Below are 26,886 nucleotides of genomic sequence, written 5' to 3'. Positions count from 1 at the left end.
GGATGTTTTCAGACACTTCATTTCTATCCTTAATGTTTCCTTTTCTCTATCATTGACAGAGGAACTGACACCACTGGTCCTGGCTTCACACAAACAGTTTAAATTCACACACATATGTGCTGGGGCCTCTGCCTTTGGGAAGGTAAGTTTCACCCAGTGCCTTGTGCCCATTACAGAGTTAAATAGGACACCAGGTTTGAATTTGATTAACACGATTTATAAGTGATTCGGAATGCCCAGCTTGAGAGGGTGATCGAAGTGGATTCAGTAGAGACTTTCAAGAGAGCCGTTTATGTAATGCCTGAAAGGGTGGAATAAAAAAGGACAAACGGTAAAGAGCAGAGGAATAGGATTATTTATGGAGTTCTATCGAACAGCTAGCACAGGGGAGATGGTCCAAATAGCAACCTTGTTGGAGTTTCATTGTGATTCTGAAAATATTTGAAACTGAATCTGCTGGAAAGTGTCCACTTGCACTTTGACGAGAAGTTTAATGTTGTAAGTGGTTGATAATGCTCTCTAGCCCTTCAACAGAGACCCAAATTGCAATAACACTTCCTGCAGCTTCCCTTGCAATCCTTCATGTTGTTTTGGAGTTGTCAGGTCAATGGCTTAATGGCATCTCAATTGAATTACTGTGCATTAAACGGTACATTTTATATCTTAAGTTCTGTTTTATTTAATTAGTTCTGCGCTTTTCTCTGGGTTGAATTCTACTATTTTCTGTGATTCCCAGTAAGATTGTAATCATCTGACTTTACCAACTATTTGTCGCCTTTAGACTGACATTCCTACTTTAACACGTAGAAGCAAAGGGGAACAGAACATACTTTCTCTGAGGATTATTTAAAAAAACAAAAACAAATGACCATCAGGGAAAAAAAAGATCTTTTGTGGATATAGTTAATGTAAATAAAAATATCAAATGTTTGTGGTATCATTTGGATGTTCATACACCAGCCCTTCTTTAGAGTTTCAAAGAGCAGCTATGGAAAGTGAAAGGGATAATTTAAAACAGCTTACTAGCAGTGGGTATTTCGCTTGGGCAGCTTATGAATATTGACTTCTCTAACTTCAAGTAACCCTTGCTTTCCCTCTCTCTCCATCCTTCTCCCTTACCAATTCTCCGACCAGTCTAACTGTCACCCTGATTACATTTTTACCTCTGTTTGCTTTGTTGTAACCTTCTCCTATCTAACACTGATGTATTCGACATGTTCCTTGATTCCTGGGGAATTATAATGGGAGTGAATCAAATAACAGTAGTTGAATATAAAGCAACGTGAAAATAAGAATTTGTATTACTTCTTTAAAAAAAAAATGTAAACATTCAAACTTTGGAGAAAATAGTTTATTTGTGGCTTTCCATTTGTTTGCAGAATCTTGTGCCAAGAATAGCTGCAAAGCTTGATGTCGCTGCCATCTCCGATATCATTGAAATTAAAGCTCCAGACACATTTGTCAGGACCATCTACGCAGGTAGGAATAAGATGGAGCCTGATGCTAGATTGATGGTATAAGAAAATTAGCGACTTGACTTAATTTGCCATTTCGTTGAAAGTACAGCCTAACTTGTTTCTTAAAGTACTCTTTGAGCCATTTGTATCCGTTTCTATAATTCACTAGAATCTGACGGAACGTAAGAAGAATCCACTTAAGGTTTTATTGTTACATTTCTTCCATCTGCTGCACTAAATCTTTTATTTCCCTTCTGATGCTCTGTATAGAACACACACGCTGTTGTCAGTGGTTACAAAGCAGGCAGATGTGTTACATATCTCATTTGCTGCAACATCTTGCACCCGAATGCCGCGACTGTTCAAAGGCATTCTATCTCCAGAAGTATTTGGGAATGCCAGATCAAGAACTGCGATTTTAGGAGACAGAGCTGAAGGCAAGGTTGTAGGATTTTGAGTAGGTGCTTGAGCAGGAGAAGTGATACAGCAAGGGCGGCTTCAGGATGTTTGGGTGCATAACCTGAAGAGGGTTCCAGGGATGAAAGGTGTCGGAAAGTGTCTCGCGGCGCTGACCGTCATCGTGGAGTCCTGGGGGCACCTTGCAGAGGGTCTACAGCAGCAGTCTCCACCCGGCGCGGCTTGCGGACTTTGGAAGCCGCCGACTCCGGCAGGAGGGGTCCGACTCTGTGTCCACGCCGCTGAGGACGTCCCGCAGCCCCGACGTCGGACTTACAACACCCCAGCGAGCGGTCCTGGACATCGGGCCGCCCATAGCGGCAACTGCGGAGGGCACGGGGAGGCCCTGACCACAGGGAACAATGGAGGAAGAGACTGACTTTGGTGCCTTCCCACACAGTGGGAAACTTTGATTCTGCTGTGTGGGGATGTTTTATGTCAAACCCTATAGTGTGTTGTGTCCCTTATTTTTATTGTATGGCTGTATGGGAATTTCATTTCACTGTGCCATCTGGCACATGTGATGAATAAATCTATCTTGTATCTTGTAAAAAAAGACAGCAACAGAGAGTCATGGGCCTGTCCCACTTAGACGATTTTATTAGGCGACTACAGGCGACAAGGCTGTTGCCGGGGTGTCACCTGTGTGGTCTCCTCAGTCGCCCAAAGAGTTGTACCTTTTTTCTGGTCACCGCAGGATTTTGAAATGTTCAAAACCTTTCGCCGACAGTTGGCGCCCATAGGCTTGACGCCAACGATCGTATCCTGTAATTGGTGTAAAATGAATGTATGTGCAACTGGAATACCACCAGAAGACAATAAATAGTGAGCGATGGAGAGGCACATAATCATGGAGACTGGTGAAGTGAAGGGTTTTTTGAAGGAGATGCAAGAAACTGCAGATGCTGGAATGTTGAAAGTGCTGGAGGAACTCAGCAGGTCAAGCTCATGGTATACGAAGAAAGGTCCTGACCCAAAACATTGTCCATGCATGTCCCTCCACAGATGCTGCCTGATTCACCGAGTTCCTCCAGCTAGTGGTCTTTGATAGTCATCCTTTTTTTCTGTTGTACTGATACTTGTATTTTGTGCGATGACATTAAAGTTGAATTGAATTGAATTGAATTCTGTTTTCATTGATTGCTGGCCCTGCTATGAACGGGTGGGCTGGAGCGGGAGGGATCAAAAGAACATGTCCTTTATAAGAGAGAGAGAGAAGGTGCATGCTTGTGCTGAATTCCACACTCCTGCAGCTTAGTAGCTATGTTTGAATTTGTTGCACATTAGTAAATCTAAAGCTATTGCTGGCATTTTGAAGTAATGTCAAAAGCTCTTTGAACCCAGCGGGAACCATGAGCAGTATTATTGCCTTGCTTTCTGTAGTATACCTTGTGGCTTAAATGAGTCTGCTTTAAATTTGTGCATTGGTTGGGATTTAGGATGTGGGCTTGCTCCTTTTGATTAGGAAACTATATATTCCAATGTAATCCATAACATGTGTTTGAGACTAACATAACTAAAAAATTAGCCAAATGTGTTTTAGAAGATCCAGACCTCCAATGTTCACCTTGAAGTAAGAGATTTTTTTTCTCTTCTTGATTCTTGGTTGTTTATAGGAAATGCTCTGTGCACGGTGAAATCGAGCGATGAAGTAAAAGTTTTCTCTGTGCGAGGTACAGCTTTTGAAGCCGCTGCTACGGATGGAGGAGATGCAAGTTCTGAAGAAGGTAAACGGTCTTAAGACTAATAAGTGTTGGCGTCAGACATCTGGCTGCAAACTTGTGTTTAGGTTTGACTACGTCAGTTTCCTGAAGAGTATTACTCTAACATGGTCATAAAAGGTTATTGAACTAAACAGACCATTTGGTCCATTGTATCTGAGCCAGTCACTTGTGTTCCTGTACTGTTCTGTTTGCTGTGTTCTAAATAGCAAAAGCAACAGCAATTCTGACCAGTTAATTCTGACCCATTTTTGTTAGCCCTTGCTGTCTCCTCCCCTTCCTCAGCCCTTGGGCTCTCCTCCCATCCCTCAGCCCTCGGGCTCCTCCTCCTCCTTTTTCCTTTCTTCTCCCCATCAGTCTGAAGAAGGGTTTCGGCCGGAAACGTTGCCTATTTCCTTCGCTCCATAGATGCTGCTGCACCCGCTGAGTTTCTCCAGCATTTTTGTGTACCTTCGATTTTCCAGCATCTGCAGTTCCTTCTGAAGCAATTCTGACCAGACTGTGCTTGATGGTAGCATTAGAGAAAGTAAAGCTTACATACCCTTGATGACTTGTAGTGCATGACAATTCATTTATATATGTAGGAGATTCGGTACCAAGTTATTTTAAGGAATGACTTCAGTCTCGTGCTGCTTTAACGGACAAACAGTTCAGCAGCAAGCTCAGCTGGTGTCTTCTAAGAACCTGCATACTTAGCAGTATGTGGTCAGTGCAACATGGAGGGCTCTGAGTTGCATATCTCTTAGATATTTTACATGCGGGGAAATTGGGAGAAAAAACTTGGGGGTATTTATTAGCAAAAGCTCAAATTATGGGCAAAAGCTCAATTCTAAATACAAAACCAATACGTCTGAATTTTGTGCTCTCAACCTGAGGGTGCTGTGTACCATAATATTGGATAGTTGCGTCATTAGGGGAAGACATTAGACTGTGCCTGCACATGGCCAAAGAGGAGTTGTACTTTGTTTAAGAAGGAACTGTAGATGCTGGAGAATCGAAGGTACACAAAAAAGCTGGAGAAACTCAGCGGGTGCAGCAGCATCTATGGAGCGAAGGAAATAGGCAACGTTTCGGGCCGAAACCAGAAGGGTTTTGGCCCGAAACGTTGCCTATTTCCTTCGCTCCATAGATGCTGCTGCACCCGCTGAGTTTCTCCAGGAGTTGTACTTTCCTTTGTCCATTCTCCAATCCCTAACAAACATCATCAAAGTATACTACCCTGCCACTTACTTTATTTTTAGAATCATGCTGTATGCACCATTGATAATGTCTTTACCAATTTATCTAATGTCACCACATTTGTTTGTTTTTAAAAGAATGTCCTAAACAACTACTCCGGTTATCGGGGTGCAATATTCGTTTCACACTGCCACCCTTGTACTCTGACCAGACTTTGTCCTAACAAAGTTGTTTCCTGTGAAAAATATTTTTCTTATTAACGCTGATTGGTAAAATCTACATTGACCTTTTCAGACAGTCAGATCCTGAATTATTCTTTTCCCACAGATGCAACCAGACGGCTGAGTGATCCCTGCATTTGCTGTTTTTATCTCAGATTTTCAACATCTGCAGTTTTATTTTTGGGTTTCTTTACAAAAAGTAATCTTTGGTCTCCTGCTTTTTTGTTTTCAGTTTCAGTTCCAGCTGCAGCTGGTTTGTCCGAATGGTTGGAGCAAAATCTGTCTAAAAGTGACCGCCCAGAACTAACCAGTGCAAAAATTGTGATATCTGGAGGTGAGTAGTTGATGCAGTGTTTAATATTTTAGTAATTAGATGCACAACTAGAGGTGGAATGAGCTCAAATGGATCTTTTAGCCGTTTAATGCAATCCAGAGTTGCATCAGTAAAGGGCCTGCCCCACGAGCATGCGACTCCATGCGGCAAGCGCAACCTATGCGACTCCATGCGGCAAGCACGACCTAACCAGAAGCGGGGGCCGCGTGGAGGTTGAGTGAGTGACACGAAGTGCGAGCTAAGTCCGCGGGAAGATCGCGCGTGACGTATGGCGTCGAGGCGGCTGCGGTCCGGCAGGCCGTTGCCGCGCGGAATTTTTGAACACGGTCAGTTTTTCTGAGCCCCGCGCGATGTCGGGACCAGCTCCGCACAACTCCATACGGCTCCGGCGATCGAAGTGGGACCGGCCCCGCGAGGCCGTACGGCTCAAGCAACCACGTTAGGTTGCGCTTGCCGCATGGAGTCGCATGCTCGTGGGACAGGCCCTTTACAAGAATAATGAATAAATCTGCATCACATAAATGCTTAAAATATAATTTAAATAAAAATATTCCCTCAGGTGCTGGTCTTTGGTACATTTTTCGAATTCCCTGCTTCTCTTTTGCCTGACCCATCCAATCCAAATCATCCGGTCGGATAGCTTTGGATTTGACAATACTTTTAGATACTGTTATTGGAAAAGTAAATTTGTTCTGCAAATAAAAAAATGAATTTGAATAAAATATGCATTTAAATGTAACACATAGTTTGTTGGTTCCCTTCATTCATTTATTCCTGCAAAATATATGGATAGTTGAGCAATGAAACATATCCCGTGGGGTTGGTAATTTGTAGTAAAATTGGGAATGTTGTCAACATCTTGTATGGCTTTGGAGGGAGAGACACAAAGGTAATGTTCCAGCATCTTAACCTTTCTCTTTCCAACAGGCTGATTTTTGAGGATCCTTGGCATTTTGTATGTTTTTTAAATGTTAAATTATTACACAGGTTGGAATTAATGGCTTTAAAAAATGTCAATGTTTTTGTTTGTGCGAACCTGTTACCAGTAAAACCTGTGCATCTGAGTTCTGTTGTGCCACATGGATTGCTGTTTAATTTAGTTTGGCGACACAGCATGGAAACGGGTCCTTCGGCCCATTGAATTCCACACCTACCATCGATCACCTATTCACATAAGTACTATGTCATCCCATTTTCGCAACCACTCTATACACACTTACAGAGGCTGATTAGCCTACAAACCCACACACATCTTTGGCTTGTGGGAGGAAACCAGAGCACCTGGAGGAAACTCACGCTGACACAGGGAGAACATGCCAAGTTCATACAGACAGAGGTCAGGATCAAAGCTGGGTCTCTGGCTATGTGAGGCAGCAGCTCCACCAGCTGCGCTACTAAAGGCTGTAAAGGCTGAACCAGGCAAGGAGCAGCTTCCTTTCCCTGAATGATCTGAGTGAATCATAGTTCTTTTCTCTCTAGTTTTGTGGCTGCTATTTGTGGTCCTGGCCACTCGGTATCAGATTATTTGAATTCAATATGGCAATGACGAAGGAATGGCAGTCCTTCTAATAATGTAGATAGCCACTGGAGTCACTCAGCAGGACAAGCAGCATCTCTGGGGAGAAGGAATGGGTGACGTTTCGGGTTGACTCCCTTCTTAGGCATCTGCAAAGCCACCTTAGTCATATATTTACTCTGATAAGTTGTGAAACCTAATTAAATAGCTCAATATATGGACCGACTTTAACTGCATGTAAAGGAACGGTGATGAATGGATGCCATGTGCTGGAGTAACTCAGCAGGTCAGGCAGAATCTCTGGAGAACATAGATGGGTGACGTTTTTTCAGACTCATGCTTCCAGCCTGAAGTAGGGTCTCAACCTGAAACATCACCTATCCAAGTTCTCCAGAAATGCTGCCTGACCTGCTGAGTTATTCTAGTATTTTGTTCTTTTGTGTATTAACCAGTATTTGCAGTTCTTTTGTTCCCACAGCTAACCAGTGATGATTTGTTGAAATATATTAGACAAAACTTTTTTTCTAGAGGAAACTAATAGAATCTGGACTTTTTGTACATCTAGCCCATTGCATTTAAAATGAATTTTCTCTGTGTGTTTATAGTGGTTATATGCACTGTTTTAATACTTTTTGTTTTAATATGTATTAAAATAATATTATTATAAAACAATAATATATTTTGTTGTAATACTTTTTAGGCCGTGGTTTAAAGAGTGGAGACAACTTCAAGTTATTGTATGACTTGGCTGACAAATTACACGCTGCTGGTAGGTGCTTTCTTTAATAGCCCATTCTTTCTTGTCGGTGAGTGTCATTTGTCTCCTTATTTTACTGTTCCTCCAGTATATTGTTCTGAAGTTATTGGGGATCACTTCATTGTAACATTTATTGGGGCAAAAATCCCGGGCGAGATGGTCCCTCGCCTCATGATCTTAGTTATTCTGATGAAAACAACATCAGGTAGTTTTGCAGGTCTTTTAATAGTGTGTTGCATAATTTCCCAGCTGGTGGTGAAACTTGGGCTGCTGCTGCTGCTGTTTCTGTACTGACATGGTCTGCAAAAGGGACCTGCAGCAACACCCTCTGTCAGTAAGCACAGCCTGAGCCTTTGTGACATTAGCGTGTCAACTCGTGTACCGTGAGGTACACCACTTTTAATTATTAGACACGAAAATGGTGTGGCTTCTCTCTGTGCACATTCCTTGCCAACATTTTCACTTATCAACAAAGGCTGTTTACAGTGTGGATTACCATTTTAATTTTTCAGAGTGTATTTATGTACCCAAAATTAGCAGATGTTTTTGCAGTCGCATCTCCGATGAGGGAGCCTATTTGGAGTGTCAAATTTCCATTGTAAATGTACACGTGGGAATTTGTAACAAATACGTGACTATCGAAGCTACAACTTGGCTTTAGGATTAGATTTTGTCTGCACATCGTGCGGTATTTATCCCCCTGTTTTCCGTTTGAAAATAATGGTTGAACATTTGATTTCAGCACATCTGTTTGGAAGGAACTGCAGATGCTGGTTTATACTGAAGATACTGGAGTAACTCAGCGGGACAGGCAGCATCTCTGGAGAGAAGGAATGGGTAACGTTTCGGGTCCCTCTGAAGAAGGGTCTCGACCCGAAGCATCACCCATTCCTGCTCTCCAGAGATGCTACCTATCCCACTGAGTTACTCCAGCATCTATGTCTATCTTCTGTTTAAAAAGTATTCCCTGCTGCAATAAGCTAACTGAGTTCTGCATCAGGTCTTCTGCTTTGAGCTCAGTGCTTGGTAACACAACAGAATCAAAGGTTTGGGAGAGGAATATCCATCCATCTCATGTCATCATTTAATTTTGAATGTTGGAGTTCTATGAATTCATTCCAAGTTATTGAATGAAGTCATGATTTCTATGTTACAATTTTAAGTCTGGATTTGAAACTTGCACCAGGACGTTAGGGTTTAAGTTATTCAGTTTTATTTTTGTTTGGGTTGTGTGCCACTTTAGACACATAATTTTTTTTTATAAAGGAAAATGCACATACTTATAGTTCGTAATATAAATAGTAATTAAATTGGTAATGAAAATAATATTCACAAATTAGATTGGTAATGCATTTTTTTATACATTATACATTGCCAATGCATTTTTTGTAATCTGAACTTTTTGATTTCTTAAGCTGCTTCATCACTGACTAGCGTATTTCATATGAACAAACGTTATTAGTTAGTAGTTCATGCGTGTTTCAGAGCGACATATTTTAAAGCAAAATTTATAGTAGACATTTCTATATATTACCAACATGTAGGTAAAATTAAAGTTGGAATTTTTGAAAGAGGTCTTTAGGAATATGTTTTATAATTATCAGTTAAATGCATAAAAAAAAAATAAAATGATCTTTGAGACCATTCAGGAATTTACATTTAAAAATAGAAAAAAATCAGTTTTAAAATAAGTTCTGTAACAAGACAACTATTGACACCTTTTACCTTCATATTGTAGTGGGTGCTTCTCGAGCTGCGGTAGATGCAGGATTCGTGCCAAATGATTTACAAGTTGGACAGACTGGAAAGATTGTGGCACCCGTAAGTATAATACTTGACCTAAAGTTGCTCAGTGCACTTTTGACAGCTTTAGCTGCTAGATTGTATTTCCGAGGCAGTTGGTGTGCTGGAAAGCCAAAATGAGTGTGTTTACTTCTCAGTATGTATATAAATCAGATTCTGAGATCTCAGCTGCATTAACAAACACCAGGAGTTCCTTTCGTTGAACGACAGCTGATTAAGTTAAAGGTTTTGAATATTCACAGTGGCTTTGTTGCTTCAAAAGCACATTGACATTGGCAGACACATCTGGCACTCTGGTAGTTTTGTTTAGAGATACAGTGTGCAAACGGACCCTTCAGCCCACTAAGTCCATGCCAACCAACGATTAGTTCTATGTTATCCCAGTTTTGCGTTCCTCACAACGAAGGACAATTTACAGAAGCCAATTAACCTACAAACCTGCACGTCGTTTGGAATGTGGGAGGAAACCGGTGCACCCGGAGAAATCCCACGCGGTCACAGGGCGAACGTACAAACTCGATACAGGCAACACCCATAGTTAGGATTAAACCCGGGTCTCTGGTGTTGTAAGGCAGCAACTCTATCGCAGCGCCACTGTGCTACTTGTTGATGCAAAGAGTGCTGGAAACTCTTGATAGTTTGGTGGATTGTGACTCAAGTTACTGCTTAACCATGTTAATAGTTGTGAATTAGTTCCGTTTTGTCGACGGGAATTGTGGCACAACTTGAAACGAGACAAGGTGGATTAAAATAGTCATCTTAACCAGAGACAGGAGATCCTTGGTTTCAGTTTAGGCATTTTCCTCTATGGATCTAGGTAGTAAATTTCATAGATAGGTGTTAGTTGCTTCAGTTCTCGGTTATTGTTTGTTAATAAAATCGCTCTGGTTTTTCCAGCATCTGATTTACATTTTATTTCCTAACTGATTCCTGGGATGGCAGGACTTTCATATGAAGAAAGATTGGATAGACTCTGTTTGTACTCGCTAGAATTTAGAAAATTGTGGGGGGATCTTATAGAAACTTACAAAATTCTTAAGGGGTTGGACAGGCTAGATGCAGGAAGATTGTTCCCGATGTTGGGGAAGTCCAGAACAAGGGGTCACAGTTTAAGGATAAGGGGGAAATCTTTTAGGACCGAGATGAGGAAAACATTTTTCACACAGAGTGATAAATCTCTGGAATTCTCTACCACCAAAGGTAGTTGAGGCCACAGTTCATTGGCTATATTTAAGAGGGAGTTAGATGTGGCCCTTGTGGCTAAAGGGATCAGGAGGTATGGAGAGAAGGCAGGTACAGGATACTGAGTTGGATGATCAGCCATGATCATATTGAATGGCGGTGCAGGCTCGAAGGGCCGAATGGCCTACTCCTGTACCTATTTTCTATGTTTCTATGTTTCTATTAGCTCTATAGAAATCATGGATTTTAAATGATGGATATTTTAGACTTGTATTTCCACTTCACGTTAAAGGTCCATTTAAAAAAATTATTTATAGCATTTATTTGTGTCGTGCACTGGATATGAACATTGAATGGCTGTGCAGGCTCGAAGGGCCGAATGACCTACTCCTGCACCTATCTTCTATGTTTCTGTGACATTCACATTAATGGACTGACTTGAATTGGATTTTGTCATCTTTAAGCGATAGAGTACTGAGAAAATTAAAATAAATATTCAATGTGGGTTTTACTCGCAAGACGGTGCATGTGCTCAGAGGGTTAATTGCTTAACATTCTGAGGGAACTTTTTTTAGAATCTTTCATCTTAAGGTTCCATTAAAGGATATCGGACATTACCGAGTTTCACTAAGGAACATTGCGTTTGTTCTCTGTGGCTCAGCTGAAGCTCTCAATGGTTAGTGAGACCCGTAAGTGCACATAAATAATGTGCCCTGAGAATACACACAGCCTCTAAACGCAGAAGTGCCTCGCAAAGCAGGCATAAGTGCTTGTTCCCTGCATGGACTTTATTTGTGTGTGTGTGTGTAAATTGAATATGATTTTGTTTCTCACCTCACCAATCTGCATGTGATGTGCTTATGCCCCTGTCCCACTTAGGAAACCTGAACGGAAACCTCTGGAGACTTTGCGCCCCACCCAAGGTTTCCGTGCGGTTCCCGGAGGTTGCAGGTGGTTGCCAGAGGTTGCAGGTAGTAGAAGCAGGTAGGGAGACTGACAAAAACCTCCGGGAACCTGCAACGAGAGGGAAAACACCCTGACTGTAGCTCACACGTTGAGTTCACCCATAGAATGGATTTGGCAATTTATTTTAATTTCCAGCTGTTCTTACTAAAAATTAAACAGAAACTGAGCCAGCTGTGCTTTAACTCTGATGCATTATTTTGTTATATTGCAGCCTCCAATCTGATATATTTACAACTGACTACATTTGATGTATGCAGTCTAGCTGTGAATTTTATGCTGGTGATTCAAGTTGGCAGTGTATGGATGCTTGGACATGGGCTCCTCTCCCTGCTGGTAGCGTATTGAGAGATTTGAGCAGACTTCTATTCATTCTAAGACCGTTTAAGTAGGGTCTATGAAAGTTCTACATTAACATTTAATCCTTTTAGAATCTTGTGAACTTCAGAATATTTAGCATAGACCATTCAGTCCATAGTGGTGGTTTTTAAGATTAGTTTAGTTTATTGTCATGTATATCAAGGTACAGTGAAAAGTTTTTTTTGCATGCTATCCAGTCAGCGGAATGATTAAACATGATTACAATCAAGCCGTCCACAGTGTACAGATACAGGATAGAGGGAAGTCCATTTAAAGTTAGTCCGAGGGTCTCATTTGAAGTGGATGGTAGGCCAGGACATAGAAACATAGAAAATAGGTGCAGGATGAGGCCATTCAGCCCTTCGAGCCAGCACCGCCATTCATTGTGATCATGGCTGATCGTCCCCTATCAATAACCCATGCCTGCCTTCTCCCCATATCCCTTGACTCCACTAGCCCCTAGAGCTCTATCTAACTCTCTCTTAAATCCATCCAGTGATTTGGCCTCCACTGCCCTCTGTGGCAGGGAATTCCACAAATTCACAACTCTCTGGGTGAAAAAGTTTTTTCTCACTTCAGTCTTAAATGACCTCCCCTTTATTCTAAGACTGTGTGGCCTCTGGTTCTGGACTCGCCCAACTCGCTCTCAAGCTGGTGAGAGGATGGTTCAGTTGCCCGATAAAAGCTGGGAAGAAGCTGGAGGTGTGCCCCTTGCCTGGGGGGAGAAGGGAGACGAAGGAGGTGTCCGGAGTGAGACTCATGTTGGTGGCCTTGCCGAGGCAGTGTGAAGTGTGGATGGAGTCAATGGAAGGCAGGTTGGTTTGCGTGATGGCCTGGGCTGCATCCACAGTTCACTGCAATTTATCAAAGTTGATCAAAGTTTGGTGAGTTTGAAGGTCTAACTCATCACTCATCTGACCTTGCTGGTGCATCCTTTTGTTCCTTTCTCACTCAACTTCCTATCTACCCCTTCAACATATGTGGGAGGTGCAACAGGCATAGTACTGGCTTGAAATACAGAGACCCTTATCCCCCGCGTTTCAGTACAACGAAAGCTTGGAAGTGAGACGGGGATTTCCAGGTGAATATATTTTCTGAGTTACATTTGGTACCCAAAGGAGTAAAACTCTTGTGATGTAGCCTGGCATATTACCAACACCACACAGCAAGATGTGTCGATTGTGTATGGAGAGTGTATGTGTAGATTGTGTATGGGTATGTAGAGAAGGCAGGTACGGGATACTGAGTTGGATGATCAGCCATGATCATATTGAATGGCGGTGCAGGTTCGAAGGGCCGAATGGCCTACTCCTGCACCTAATTTCTATGTTTCTATGTGTATGTTAAGTATATTACATGAATGGTAAAGTGTAGGAAGGAACTGCAGATGTTGCTTTAAACCGAAAATAGACACAAAATACTGGAGTAACTCAGCGGGACAGGCAACATCTTTGGAGAGAAGGAATGGGTGCGTTTTGGATCGAGATCCTTCTGAATTTTGAATTAGCACTTTGAGTCTATCAAATGAATGGTAAATATTGCTCCTCATCACTTTCTAATCAGAAATAGCGCATTTAATTTTCCAGTTAGTTTTGTGTGTAAACTATCGGATGGTGTTGGGATATACACTGGGTAACCTTAATTTTTTTGTTAACCTTTTTCTATGGTATGGAAACTTATTAGTTATTTTATGTAAAGCACTTTGGTGTCAATGCGAGTTGACTTAAAATGTGCTATATACATAAAACTTACTTATTTACTTACTTACTAATGAAGAATGATGCAATTTGCAATTACAAAAATCGTAAAAGGTGTGTCTTCCCAGGTGGTCTATTTGGTCACTCGACTCTCATTGTTTTCCTTCTGGTAGCATGAAAAAAGAGAAATTGTTCAAAGCTATTGCCCCCAATTTGGAAAAGATTTCTCTCCCTTAAAGGGCCTGTCACACTATCCCGAGTCCTCTGCTGAGTTGGAAGGACCTTAAAAAAAAGAAATCAAGATTTTTGTGATCTACGAACTCCTCCTCTCGACTATATTTTTACTCGTGGACTTTATTGACATGCTGGAAAAAACGTCCCGACTTACCTGATGCCCTGTGTACCTACGGCTGGCATAACGAGCCGCTACGAAATATCTCTGCGGACTTGCTACGGACATTCTCCGAATTTGAATCAAGAGGAAAACTCGGGAGAAGTCGTGAATAACTCGGGAAAATGGGACAGGCTCTTAACTCTGTAGCCTTTATTTGAAACCCTCACGGAATTGTAAACCTAAAAGACTATTGGAAACTCTGTGCTAATTTCTCTTTCATGGAGCGAGGTTTGGTGTATTGTTAATTGCAGCTACATACAAGTAGAAATTCAGAGGTTAACCCCGCAATGGATGTGGTGCTTAGCATCTAAAATCTGCCATCTCTTTTTGTAGCATATGTCAAAGCCCTGTGTGTCCCATCATGTCACACCGACAGGTGCTTTTATACCTCACTACTTATAAAATGCAGAACTACTTAAAATAAATAGTATAAAATATAGCACGAATATGGAAATTGACCAGGCTTTCTTTAATATAAAAAACATGTAATTCTTGAATCCTGTAGATAGATCGAACCAGTATTACTCTCTTGGGTCCTTTTCACCATTTCAATTTTGGCTGAAAGTTAAATAGCACGTTGGAAGATGTTCCCATGAAAGCCCAGTCGGCAAGTCTTTCCCTTGTATCCTGCTTGTATCCTGGAATTTTTTTTTTGTAGCTCTGAGCTCGTATAATATTTTTGTAACACCAAAAAGTGATGCTCAGGTTAAGATGTTGGAATAGTTCTACACAGATGACGGAGCGCAGATGGGATATTTAACCTATGCAGTAGCTACGAAGTACTAACTGTCCGTGGCAGGTACTTTGAAGTATTTCTGATTTTCCCAGCCGCAGAATGTTGACTTGTACTGTTCATCCTTAATTAAACACCATCTACCTGACTCCAAGTTTGTAGCACTTCCACGTCATTGTCATAGCTTGTGGAATTAGTTTCCATTACAAGTCTAGAATACATGAAACCACACTGGCGCTCCTGTGCAGTACGGAGGGACTCTCATTGCTTTTCGAAGCGCGTTTGGGAAGTTATTGTTCACTGAGTGATGGTTTGAATTAGAGATGGCATATGGCAGGCTGTAAGTATAAGCCCATGTGTGGCAGAGTGCATATGTTTGTGTGTTGTCATGTACCCGCACGACACGTCTGACTGAGTTAACATCTCTCCAGCCGGAATAACTAGTGCAGGAAGGAACTGCAGACGCTGGTTTGCACCGAGGATAGAGACAAAATGCTGGAGTAACTCAGCAGGACAGACAGCATCTCTGGAGAGAAATAATGGGTGAGGTAACTAGTTGTGGTTTGAAAATAGTTTCAATCCATTTTTCACTGGAGGCCGTGTTAGTTTTTGCAATGCGTTTTGTTGTCCTGGCGGCAGATTATGTGGGTTCATGCGTTACTGTAAATGGAGAAATATGGAACAACTGGTATCTGCCGGGACCTTTAGTGGTTTGGGTCGAGGCTTGCAAATTGCTTTGCTTTCCACGTTGTCTTTTTGCCTTGGAAAAGCAAAATGATTTGTCTGTGCTGGGAGTTGGGTAGACCGCAGGAGAAACTTCTGGGAGTATGTTTGTGTGCAGCAGGAACTCTTAAAGGCTAGCTTCGCCGCTGCCTCCTGCTTTTACTAAAAATAAATTCCCAGCAGGTTTCCGGACTTTTTGATATTGCAGTATATGGCCTGGCTTTTAACTCTGCGAGAGCTCTGTTCACAAATTGATGCTCTGCTCCTGAGGGGTTTGTACAGAAACATTAAATTGTACTGAAATATTCATGGGCAAGTGCATTTAGCTGAGAGCAATTGATGCGATGCTCCCTGGAGCCCAGAAGGAAGCAGTGCAGGGCCTCTCACTCCAGCAGACACCCTAAGCACTCACCGAGAGAGTCATTACATGGTCTCCCTGATGGAAGCTGGAGAAAGCCATAGACTTGTGAGGAAACCAGTGTGGAGCAGATACACCCAGACCTCCGTTTCCTTGCTAATAACTAATAAAATGACAATGAGCCAATTAGTCCCATTTCATCTAGGGTTATCTTGATGAGTCTAATGTCATGCTTTTATTAATAAATACTTTGCTATAAATACTATTAATAAATACTTTGCTTAAATACAAGACTAATAAAAACTCCCTGATTCAAAACAAAATTGCCAATTCCCTTCTGTGAAGTATTGGGAAGAATTTCACGTTTGGAAGATAATTTGATACTAATATCGTGGCAAATGTCCTTTCATGAGACTTTGTCGAGCAAAACTCTAAAGCATTTGACGTAAGTAGATCTTGCGAAGTTGATTTTATTGTTCCTGTTGATTAAATGGCCAATGCCATGTACATTCAGCAGAAAGGAAGCAGTCTGCATTACATATCATGTGTCACCATGTGTTCCTTTGACACCCCACCTCGTCTCCTAAAGCATATGTTTAGTGTATCATCTTTCATGTAAGCAGAAGCTTAACAGATTGACTGAAGTACAGCCATTTAAAAAGAATCAGTTTATCTGTGCATTTTTGTCCTCCTCTTACACAAAAGAACTGGCCTCTGAGTCTGGCATTTTCTTCAATCTTCCTTTCGATGGCAATGGAACACAAACAGAGTGCGAAATTTACCCGGAAACGAGCTTGTAATAAAATCCCGACTCGCGAGCTTTACCTGCCAAGCCCATAAATTGTCTATCTACTGTAGGGGAGAAGGCAGGAACGGGGGTACTGGTTGGGGATGATCAGCCATGATCACATTGAATTGCGGTGCTGGCTCGAAGAGCCGAATGGCCTCCTGCACCTGTTGTCTTCAGGAGTCAGGTATGGATTTGTCAATGACCACTGTCCACAGAAGACTTCATGAACAGAAATACAGAGGCTACACTGCAAGATGCAAACCACTGGTTAGCTGCAAAAATAGGATGGCCAGTTTACAGTTTGCCAAGAAGTAGTTAAAAGATCAACCACAGTTTTGGAAAAAGGTCTTGTGGACAGATGAGATGAAGATTAACTTATATCAGTGTGATGGCAAGAGCAAAGTATGGAGGAGAGAAGGAACTGCCCAAGATCCAAAGCATACCACCTCATCTGTGAAACACGGTGGTGGGGGTGTGATGGCCTGGGCATGTATGGCTGCTGAAGGTACTGGCTCACTTATCTTTATTGATGATACAACTGTTGATGGTAGTAGCTTAATAAATTCTGATGTGTATAGACACATCCTATCTGCTCAAGTTAAAACAAATGCCTCAAAACTCATTGGCCGGCAGTTCATACTACAGCAAGACAATGATCCGAAACAAATTGCTAAAGCAACAAAGGAGTTTCTCAAAGCTGAAAATTTGTCAACTCCTGAGTGGCCAAGTCAATCACCCGATCTGTACCCAATTGAGCATGCCTTTTATATGCTGAAGAGAAACATGAAGGGGACTAGCCCCCAAAACAGGCATGCGCTAAAGATGGCTGCAATACAGGCCTGGCAGAGCATCACCAGAGAAGACACCCAGCAACTGGTGATGTCCATGAATCCAGGCTTCAAGCAGTCATTGCAGGCAAAGGATATGCAACAAAATACTAAACATGACTACTTTCATTTACATGACACTACGGTGTCCCAAACATTATGGTGCCCTGAAATGGGGGCACTATGTATAAACACTGCTTTAATTTCTACATGGTGAAAACAAAATGTATAAAATGACCTTATTAAAATCTGACAATGTGCACTTTAAGCACTTGTAATTTTTTTCTATTACAAATCTCAAATTGTGGAGTACAGAGGCAAATAAATAAATGATGGGTCTTTGTCCCATCCTCCCCCTCTCCCTCCCCTTCTCTCCCCCCCCCTCTCCCCCTTCTCTCTCCCCTTCTCTCCCCCCTTCTCTCTCCCCTTCTCTCTCCCCTCTCTCCCTTCTCTCTCCCCCCTCTCTCTCTCCCCTTCTCTCTCCCCCCTCTCCCCCTCTCTCTCCCTTCTCTCTCCCCTCTCTCTCCCTTCTCTCTCCCCTTCTCTCTCTCTCTCTCCCCTTCTCTCTCCCCTTCTCTCTCTCCCTTCTCTCTCCCTCTCTCTCTCCCCCCTTTTCTCTCCCTTTCTCTCCTCATTCTCGTGCTTCCTCTCGCTAATCTTGCGTTCTCACCCATCACAAATATTCCTCACCAATTTTTCCAAAGCATTCTAAGCAGGAATTCAGTTTCCTCTTCTTCAGGATGACATAACGTTCTAACACGACCAAAATGGAATGCAAAAAGACTATTGAAACAAAGGCTGCGGCAGCCTTTGTTTCAATAGTCTTTTTGCATTCCATTTTGGTCGTGTCTGTCTCAAATGAAAAATGTCCCACTTTGTAAAGCCGCTAACTTTGATTAACGTGCAGCCCTCTGCTGAAATGGTGTTTTTTTTCCATTTTGAGGTGCCTGGTTTATAATGTGGTTTCCCCGCCTGGCTAGCTGACATTTTCTTCAGTAATTTGTGAGTGTAAAATATAGAGCTGAAATTGCAGAAACCAGTGCTTTTGCACCACCCCTACCCCCACCCTAACCCCTCAGCGCGTTTTCCAACTCGCTAGAAGGCCCCCTAAGGCACTCCTGTGCTATCGTCTAATTAAATCGCAACAGTCCCAAGTAATTATTAACAAAATTTATTTGATCTTCTTGTAACAATATATTACATATCTGCTTTGCAATATAATCTGCTCCTAAGTTTAAATTGTCCCGTTCATGTGGGATTTAAGGCATTTGTGATTAGATAGTTGCAAATTTAAACAAATGTAGATGGTTAATCTTTGCATCTGCCTTTTAAAGAGACTTTGGCTGTATTTAATAAATCTCAGTATTCCTATTTATGGCAAATGTATGGAGCCTTTGTGGATCAAACTGATTAAATTGTAAATGGATATTTATTGAAAAGTCCCGATGACATAAGAAGTCTGGGAGATGTCGGTCACATGAAGATCTTTTTATTCCCACTTTAAATTACTTTCATTTCTTCTACTTTGGCCCCATGAAAGTGCGCACTTATCTATGCTAATGTTGCCATCATCTGTCATCTCTTTCTTAAGAATAAACCAAAGCAATGGGCTAGATAGTGCTGAACTGCTATATACCTCTTTGATAACCCTCGGGCTATCCCTGACCGGGCTTTACCTTGCACTAAACGTTATTCCCTAATAATGCCCCTGTCCCACTTAGGAAACCTGAACGGAAATCTCTGGAGACTTTGCGCCCCACCCAAGGTTTCCGTCCGGTTCCCAGAGGTTGCAGGTGGTTGCAGGTGGTTGCAGGTAGTGGAAGCAGGTAGGGAGACTGACAAAAACCTCCGGGAACCGCACAGAAACCTTGGGTGGGGCGCAAAGTTTCCCCTCCAGGTTTCCTAAGTGGGACAGGGGCATGATACACTGTAAATGGATCGATTGTAATCATGTATTGTCTTTCTGCTGACTGGTTAGCACTCACCAAAATATAATCGTTAACTTGGAATGTTAATTTTTATTTATTTCTCCACACCTGCTGCGTGACCTGCTGAATATTTTCGCTGCCGGGCCCCTTTATTCGCAAGAATGCAATCTCTTCCATGCAATGGACAAATTCACTTAAGCTTTTTGAAAGAAAGCGAAACATCGATATTTAATGCAGTGGTCAGGGTGGGCGTCTGGGGACAGATGAAGACAGAACACTAAACCATCAAGCGATAGTCCAGGACAAAGTGAATACTTGTACAAGACCGAAGAATTGTGTACTATGAGATTTTCTGTTGTTTGGCGATGGTTAAAAGCAGTCCCAGTAGTTGATGGTCAGATCATACAGCACTGTTTCCGATTGAATGGATTTTTTGTCTTCACCACGATACACTTTTAATTTGAAAGCACAAAAGCGCTTAGCATGGTGTTTCTTTGATTATTTTGGACCCTCTTTAAGGTGGAAAAATAAATGTTTACAAATCGTTTGGGACAAAAGTTTCAGCATTTCATCAATTCTAATTTCAGATTCAGATTCAGATTCAATCTTTATTGTCATTGAGCAGTGTACAGTACAGAGACAACGAAATGCAGTTTGCATCTCCCCAGAAGAGCGAACATAGAATATGAGCAATCATTTCATTTTGTTCCATATCGTGGTCTCCAACTAGATGCTTACATCACTTCTAGTCTGTTGATGAGCCTACACCATGCTTCATTTTAGTTTGTGTAAAATGGATGAATTCAGCATCAGAGCAGTGCTCTGGTGTAATTTAATGTTTGTTCCAAGGGAGTTTATAATAATAATCATTGCACAGAGGTACAACGAGATTTGGTACCATTTATCTTCTGGTACAGTGTGTGTGTGGGGGGGGGGGGGGGGGTTAGAATCCTCTGCCCACAGGATAAGTCTGTGCTGGGTTGTCTGTTTGTTCATTTGATCTGGTGAAAGCTCTGTGCACACGGCAGCCAGCCAACGGTCGCTTGCCTTTTACTTTTTGTTTTCACTTTTAATTTCAAGTTAATTTCTGAACTTCGTGTGTTGTGACTGTCGGCAGACCAATTTCTCTCCAGGGGTGAATAACGTTTTATCGTTTCGTGTCGTAGACTGGATGATCTGGTTGACACTGACAGAGCCAGGACTGGGTGGGGAATGATTTTTTTTCAGTCATGTAACCGTAACAAAAGCACTGCAAGAAAGTAGGGGAAGCAAATTTGCCAACAAACTTGCAACGAGAATTGGAGTTTGCTCTAATAACACAGAGGTGCAGATGCGAGTTTATACCAAAGAAAGACACAAAATTCTAGATTAACTCAGTAGGTCAGGCAGCCTCTCTGAAGAATGTGGATCGGTGATGTTTTTGGTCGGGATCTTCCTTCAGACTGATGTTGAATTGGAATTCAATTTGAATTGGAATTTGCTTCCCTGTTTTACGAAGAACTGGGGGGGAAATTTGAGTGTTATGTCTGGGTTCAATTGACAAGAACTTAACATAGTCAAGAGTATTTTATTGTCATATGTCCCAGATAGAACAATTAAATTCTTACTTGCAGCAGCACAACAGAATATGTCAACATGGTACACCTTAAAGAATGTAATAAACGAGAGAGAAAAAAAGTCCACACACACACACACACTCACTCACTCACACTCACTCACTCACTCACTCACTCACACACACACACACACACACACTCACACAACACACACAAACACACACACACACACACACACACACACACACTCACAAACACACACACACACACTCACACACACACACACACACACACACACACACACACACACACACACACACACACACACACACACACACACACACACACACACACACACTCACACACACACATACACACACACACACACACACACACACACACACACACACACACACACACACACACACACACACACATATTATATATATATATATGTGTGTGTATGTGTATATATATGGACACATAGAACTGCAGCATAGGAACATGCCCTTTGGCCCACTATGAGCATGCCAAAATTGATGCCGAGATAAACTCATCTCTGCCTGCACGTGATCCATATTTCTTCATTCCCTGTATATCTGTGTAAAAACCTCTGGGAGAGAGTGCACTAGCTGTGTAGTGTAGAATCGGATTTTTGGTTTAAGGAGCTACTGTTTAAGAAATCCTTTTTTTTTTCTGCCTTTATAAAGACGGTTGTTTGCAGTGTAACGATGTACTGCAGTATGCGACAGATTGCAACAATGTGTTACGATGTGTAACAATGTGCGATACTGTGCAACAATGTGTTACGATGTGTAACAATGTGCAACAATGTGTTACGATGTGTAACATTGTGCAACAATGAGTTACAATATGTCTTTGCAGTTCAGGTTTCTGATATTTGGACTAGATTTCTATTGTACATTCAGTAGGAAATTTCCGTTGACAATCCCCTCAATGCAACTTTTATCGTTCAAAGTCTGAATAGCCAGGTTACACATGGTTGCTAAAAACCTGCATATCTGATCTACTATCTCATTCTATTTACTAAGGTAGTGCAAGTACAACCTTTGTAACTTTTTTAAACCAATATTTGTTTTGCTTTCATTGGTGGAAAATGACCAACTCAATAATCGTGTGTATGATGGAACTGCAGATGCTGCTTTAAACCGAAGGTAGACACAAAATGCTAGAGTAACTCTGCGGGACAGGCAGCATCACAGGAGAGAAGGGATGGGTGACGTTTCGGGTCGAGGTGTCTGAAGAAGGGTCTCGACCCGAAACGTCACCCATTCCTTCTCTCCTGAGACGCTGCCTGTCCTGTTGAGTTACTCCAGCATTTTGTGTCTATCAACTAATAATCATATTTTGTAAACTATATTTTCAGCATTTGTAATAATCCAGGCTTGCTGAGGTGCATACTAATTATTGATGTTGGGGATTAAATATAGGCAATGAACTGGCCTCAACTACCTATGCAGGTGGATATTGACCCGGGGTGGTTAGAATCTATTCTGTGTTGTGGAAATGACTAAATTATTGTAAAGAGTATGAGCTGACACTATATTATACTATATTATTTTCTCTTTTACATTTTACAGGAGCTCTATATCGCTGTCGGGATTTCGGGAGCAATTCAGCACTTGGCTGGCATGAAGGACAGCAAGGTATTTTTTTTTAAAAACCTTTCTCGTGCGTATTTTATTTATCGAGCATCTTTATTTACATGAAGCACTAACGAGGTTCCAGCAGAAACAAGCAACTGATTGTAATGGTGCTAAGAAAGTCCATTTCAACTCTGAATAATTCAGTACTCTTGCCTGATATATTCTCTCAGGCATTACCATGGCACTGATCAAAGCTCAGCAAAGATATTCAGAAATGGTGGGGTATAGAAGCCAAACTGTTGAGAGTTCATTTATTTCTGTGTTGGAATGATTCTCATTCACTTTGGAAGTAAAATTACATTTGAATGTTTGGGTACAAACAAATTAGTTATTGTAGGTAGACAAAAGTGCTGGAGAAACTCAGCGGGTGCGGCAGCATCTATGGAGCGAAGGAAAAAGGCAATGTTTCAGGGCCGAAACCCAAAGGAAATAGGTAACGTTTCGGGTCGAAATCCGAAACTGCAAATGCTGGAAAATCGAAGGTAGACAAAAGTGCTGGAGAAACTCAGCGGGTGCAGCAGCATCTATGGAGCGAAGGAAATAGGCAACGTTTCGTCCCGAAACCCTTTGGGTTTCGACCCAAAACGTTACCTATTTCCTTTGGGTTTCGGCCCTGAAACATTGCCTATTTCCTTCGCTCCATAGATGCTGCTGCACCCGCTGAGTTTCTCCAGCACTTTTGTCTACCTTCGATTTTCCAGCATTTGCAGTTCCTTCCTAAACAAATTATTTATTGTGTTTTTTCCTTTATTCATCTGCTTAAATGCAGCAAAATCTGCATAAACCTTGTTCATCTGTGACGCTCAGGGCAATTTTGCGTGCTGGTTTTTCTACAACATTTGCGACCAGCTCTTTATTAATTCTTGCCCTTAGTTTGCACAAGGGTTTTCGAACACTTCTTTTCATTTTGCATTGATGGCCTTTATAATTCTTGATGGCAAAGCATGGTGGCGCAGTGGTAGCTTGAAAGCGCACGCCACCAGATTCAAGAACGGCTTCTTCCCCCGCTGTTATCTGACTCTTGAATGTACCGCTCGTAAAATCAGGATAGATTCCCGATCTTCCAGTCAACCTCCAGTTAGCCTTATGGCACCAGAAACCCAGGTTTGATCTTGACTACTCTGTCTGTACAGAGTTTGTATGTTCCGCCACCTCCTTTTCTTTGATGACTATTTCTGCTTAAAATTCATTTTAGCTTGAAAGAGAACTTTGAATTTGGATGGGTAGGAAAGAACTGCATTGTTCTTTATTTCTACATCATCGCCTTTATCTCTCGTTTCCCTTATCCCAAACCATTCTGAAGAAGAGTCTCGACCAAAAACGTCGCCATTCCTTCCCTCCAGAGATGTTGCCTGTCCCGCTGAGTTACTCCAGCATTTTGTGTCTACTGCAACTGAAGGCCTTGCTGTTTAAGTGCTAATTCCTGTTTAAAAAATAAATGTAGTCATGTGCATTCAAACATAACAATGAACAATAAAACCTATACACAGAATCTTCCAAAGTGGAAAAAATGCTTTTTACTTAAATCCATTAAAGTTCTTAGTTGGAAATGTACTTAAAAATAAAGTATTAACCCATTATGAAGATGTTACTGTTTTTAAAATAGTATTTGTGTATTTTGCTGAATAGTAAAATTAAAAATGTAATGAAATGACTTAATCTATATTTTTATGCAAATAGGGTTGGGTTTAGATTTAATATACAATTGGATAAAGCATTTAGTCACAGAGTGATACAGTGTGGAAACAAGCCCTTCGGCCCAACTTGCCCACTCCGGCCAACATGTCCAGCTACCGTAGTCCCACCTGCCTGCGCTTGGTCCATATCCCTCCAAACTTGTCCTATTCATGTACTGTCTAATTGTTTCTTAAACGTTGGGATAGTCCCAGCCTCAAGTACCTCCTCTGGCAGCTTGTTCCATACAACCACCCTTTGGTTACCACTCAGATTCCTGTTAAATCTTTTCCCCTTCATCTTGAACCAATGTCCTCTGGCCCTTGATTTCCCCTACTTATTGCCATAGAGGGAGTGCAGAGAAGGTTCGCCAGACTGATTCCTGGGATGTCAGGACTGTCTTATGAAGAAAGACTGGATAGACTTGGTTTATACTCTCTAGAATTTAGGAGATTGAGAGGGGATCTTATAGAAACGTACAAAATTCTTAAGGGATTGGACAGGCTAGATGCAGGAAGATTGTTCCCGATGTTGGGGAAGTCCAGGACAAGGGGTCACAGCTTAAGGATAACGGGGAAATCCTTTAAAACCGAGATGAGAAGAACTTTTCTCACACAGAGAGTGGTGAATCTCTGGAACTCTCTGCCACAGAGGGTAGTTGAGGCCAGTTCATTGGCTATATTTAAGAGGGAGGGGATCAGAGGGTATGGAGAGAAGGCAGGTACGGGACACTGAGTTGGATGATCAGCCATGATCATATTGAATGGCGGTGCAGGCTCGAAGGGCCGAATGGCCTACTCCTGCACCTAATTTCTATGTTTCTATGTTTACTCTGGGGCAAGAGATTCTGTGCATCTACCCAATCTATTCCTCATGATTTTATACATCTCAATAAGATCAGCCCTCATCCCCTTGCTCTCCAAGGAATATAGATCCAGTCTACTCAACCTCTCCCTATAGCTCAGACCCTCCAGTCCTGGCAACATCCTTGTAATTTGGATATGGCTTTGTTGAATCCAGTCTTACTCGACCTTTGTATTAACGAGGAACTGCAGATGCTGGTTTACCCAAGCAAGACACAGAATGCTGGAGTAACTCATTGGGCCAGGCAGCATCTCTGGAGAGAAGGAATGGGTGACATCTCGGGTTTCAACCCGAAACGTCACCTATTCCATCTCTCCAGAGATGCTAGATAAAATGGAGAACATGGAAACCAGCAAACTGTCACTTCTTTGGGATGGAATTATACAGCGCGAAACAGGCCCTTCAGTCCAACTTGCCCATGCCGGTCAAGATGCCCATCTATGCTACTCCCACCTACCTATGTTTGTCCCATATCTCTCTAAACCTCTCCTATCCATGCCTGTATCCAAATCTCTTTTTAATGCTTTTATAGTATCTCCTTCAACTACCTCCTCTGGCAACTAGTTCCATATACTCACCACCCTCTGTGTGAAAAAGTTGCCCCTCGGTTTCCTATTAAATCTTTCCCCTCTCACCGTAAACCTATGATTTTGGGTTCTTGATTCCCCTGCTCTGGGTAAAAGACTGTCCATCCACCCTATCTATTGTGCACCTGAGAAATGTCAAAGGAAGCTGGAAATGCTTTTGTCTCCACCATCTATCATTTATATCTTCCTCTATAACATGCTTAAATGTAAGCACGGCTTTCTCAGTGGGTTGATATTTCTGTTCGTTAAGTTTTGCCTTTTAATTATTTAAAACACTGTGTGTGTTCTTTGTAGAAACACAAGCTGAAGAATAAATGGCGAGTTTCTCATGAACTTATTTCCTCACTTAATGTGTATTGAAATGTAGAGGTATAAAGTGTTGTCCTTGCAGAACAGTGACCCCATTTATTCAGCTAAACTGTCACCAGTTAGTTGGTCTTGGCGAGAGAGGTGGGAGGGAGGCCTGTGGGGGTGAGGAATTGAGCAGGGAGCCTGGTTCCAACGATGCCAACTGCTGATGTACTGTGACTGACTTCCCAGAAATGCATCTGTCTGTAGCTAAGTGGATCCGAGCCCAGCTACGGTGAGTGCTTTGCTCCCGAGAGAGGAAATGTAACATGTAGGAAGGAACTGCAGATGCTCCTCTAAAAGACTGGAGGAACTCAGCGGGACAGGCAGTATCGCTGAAGAGAAGGAATGGGTGACGTTTCGGGTCGAGACCCTTCAGACTGGGGCTCAAGGGAAAAGGAAACGAGAGGTTTAGATGGAGATGGAGAGAGATATAGAACAAATGAATGAAAGATATGCAAAAAAAGTAAGAATGATAAAGGAAACGGGCGATATGTTTGAAACATATAAGATCGTTAAGGGTTTGGAAACTCTGGAGGCAGGAAACATGTTCCCGATGTTGGGGGAGTCCAGAACCAGGGGCCACAGTTTAAGAATAAGGAGTAAGCCATTTAGAACGGAGACGAGGAAACTTCTTAAATGATGGGATAGCCCCAGCCTCAACTACTTCCTCTGGCAGCTAGAACGGAGACGAGGAAACACTTTTTCTCACAGAGAGTGGTGAGTCTGTGGAATTCTCTGCCTCAGGGCAGTGGAGGCAGGTTCTCTGGATGTTTTCAAGAGAGAGCTGG

The 26,886-nt window shown here is 42.0% G+C and overlaps 1 protein-coding gene across 2 annotated transcripts in view; it reads left to right on the top strand.

The window, feature by feature from the left end:
• The window catches only part of etfa (electron transfer flavoprotein subunit alpha), a 226,477-nt gene that overhangs the window by 188,842 nt on the left and 10,749 nt on the right, over positions 1-26,886 (top strand). For both annotated transcript variants that reach the window (XM_055662543.1, XM_055662541.1), the window contains 7 exons: positions 60-142; positions 1,380-1,479; positions 3,530-3,640; positions 5,267-5,368; positions 7,585-7,653; positions 9,380-9,462; positions 22,557-22,622. In XM_055662543.1, the coding sequence (XP_055518518.1) occupies positions 60-142; positions 1,380-1,479; positions 3,530-3,640; positions 5,267-5,368; positions 7,585-7,653; positions 9,380-9,462; positions 22,557-22,622 (614 nt within the window). The remainder of the gene's footprint in view (positions 1-59; positions 143-1,379; positions 1,480-3,529; positions 3,641-5,266; positions 5,369-7,584; positions 7,654-9,379; positions 9,463-22,556; positions 22,623-26,886) is intronic.

Source organism: Leucoraja erinacea, chromosome 36 (assembly GCF_028641065.1).
Source record: "Leucoraja erinacea ecotype New England chromosome 36, Leri_hhj_1, whole genome shotgun sequence".
Classification (NCBI taxonomy): Eukaryota; Metazoa; Chordata; class Chondrichthyes; order Rajiformes; family Rajidae; genus Leucoraja; species Leucoraja erinaceus.
Note: the sequence above shows the minus strand (reverse complement) of the source record. Positions and strands in the feature narration are given on the sequence as shown.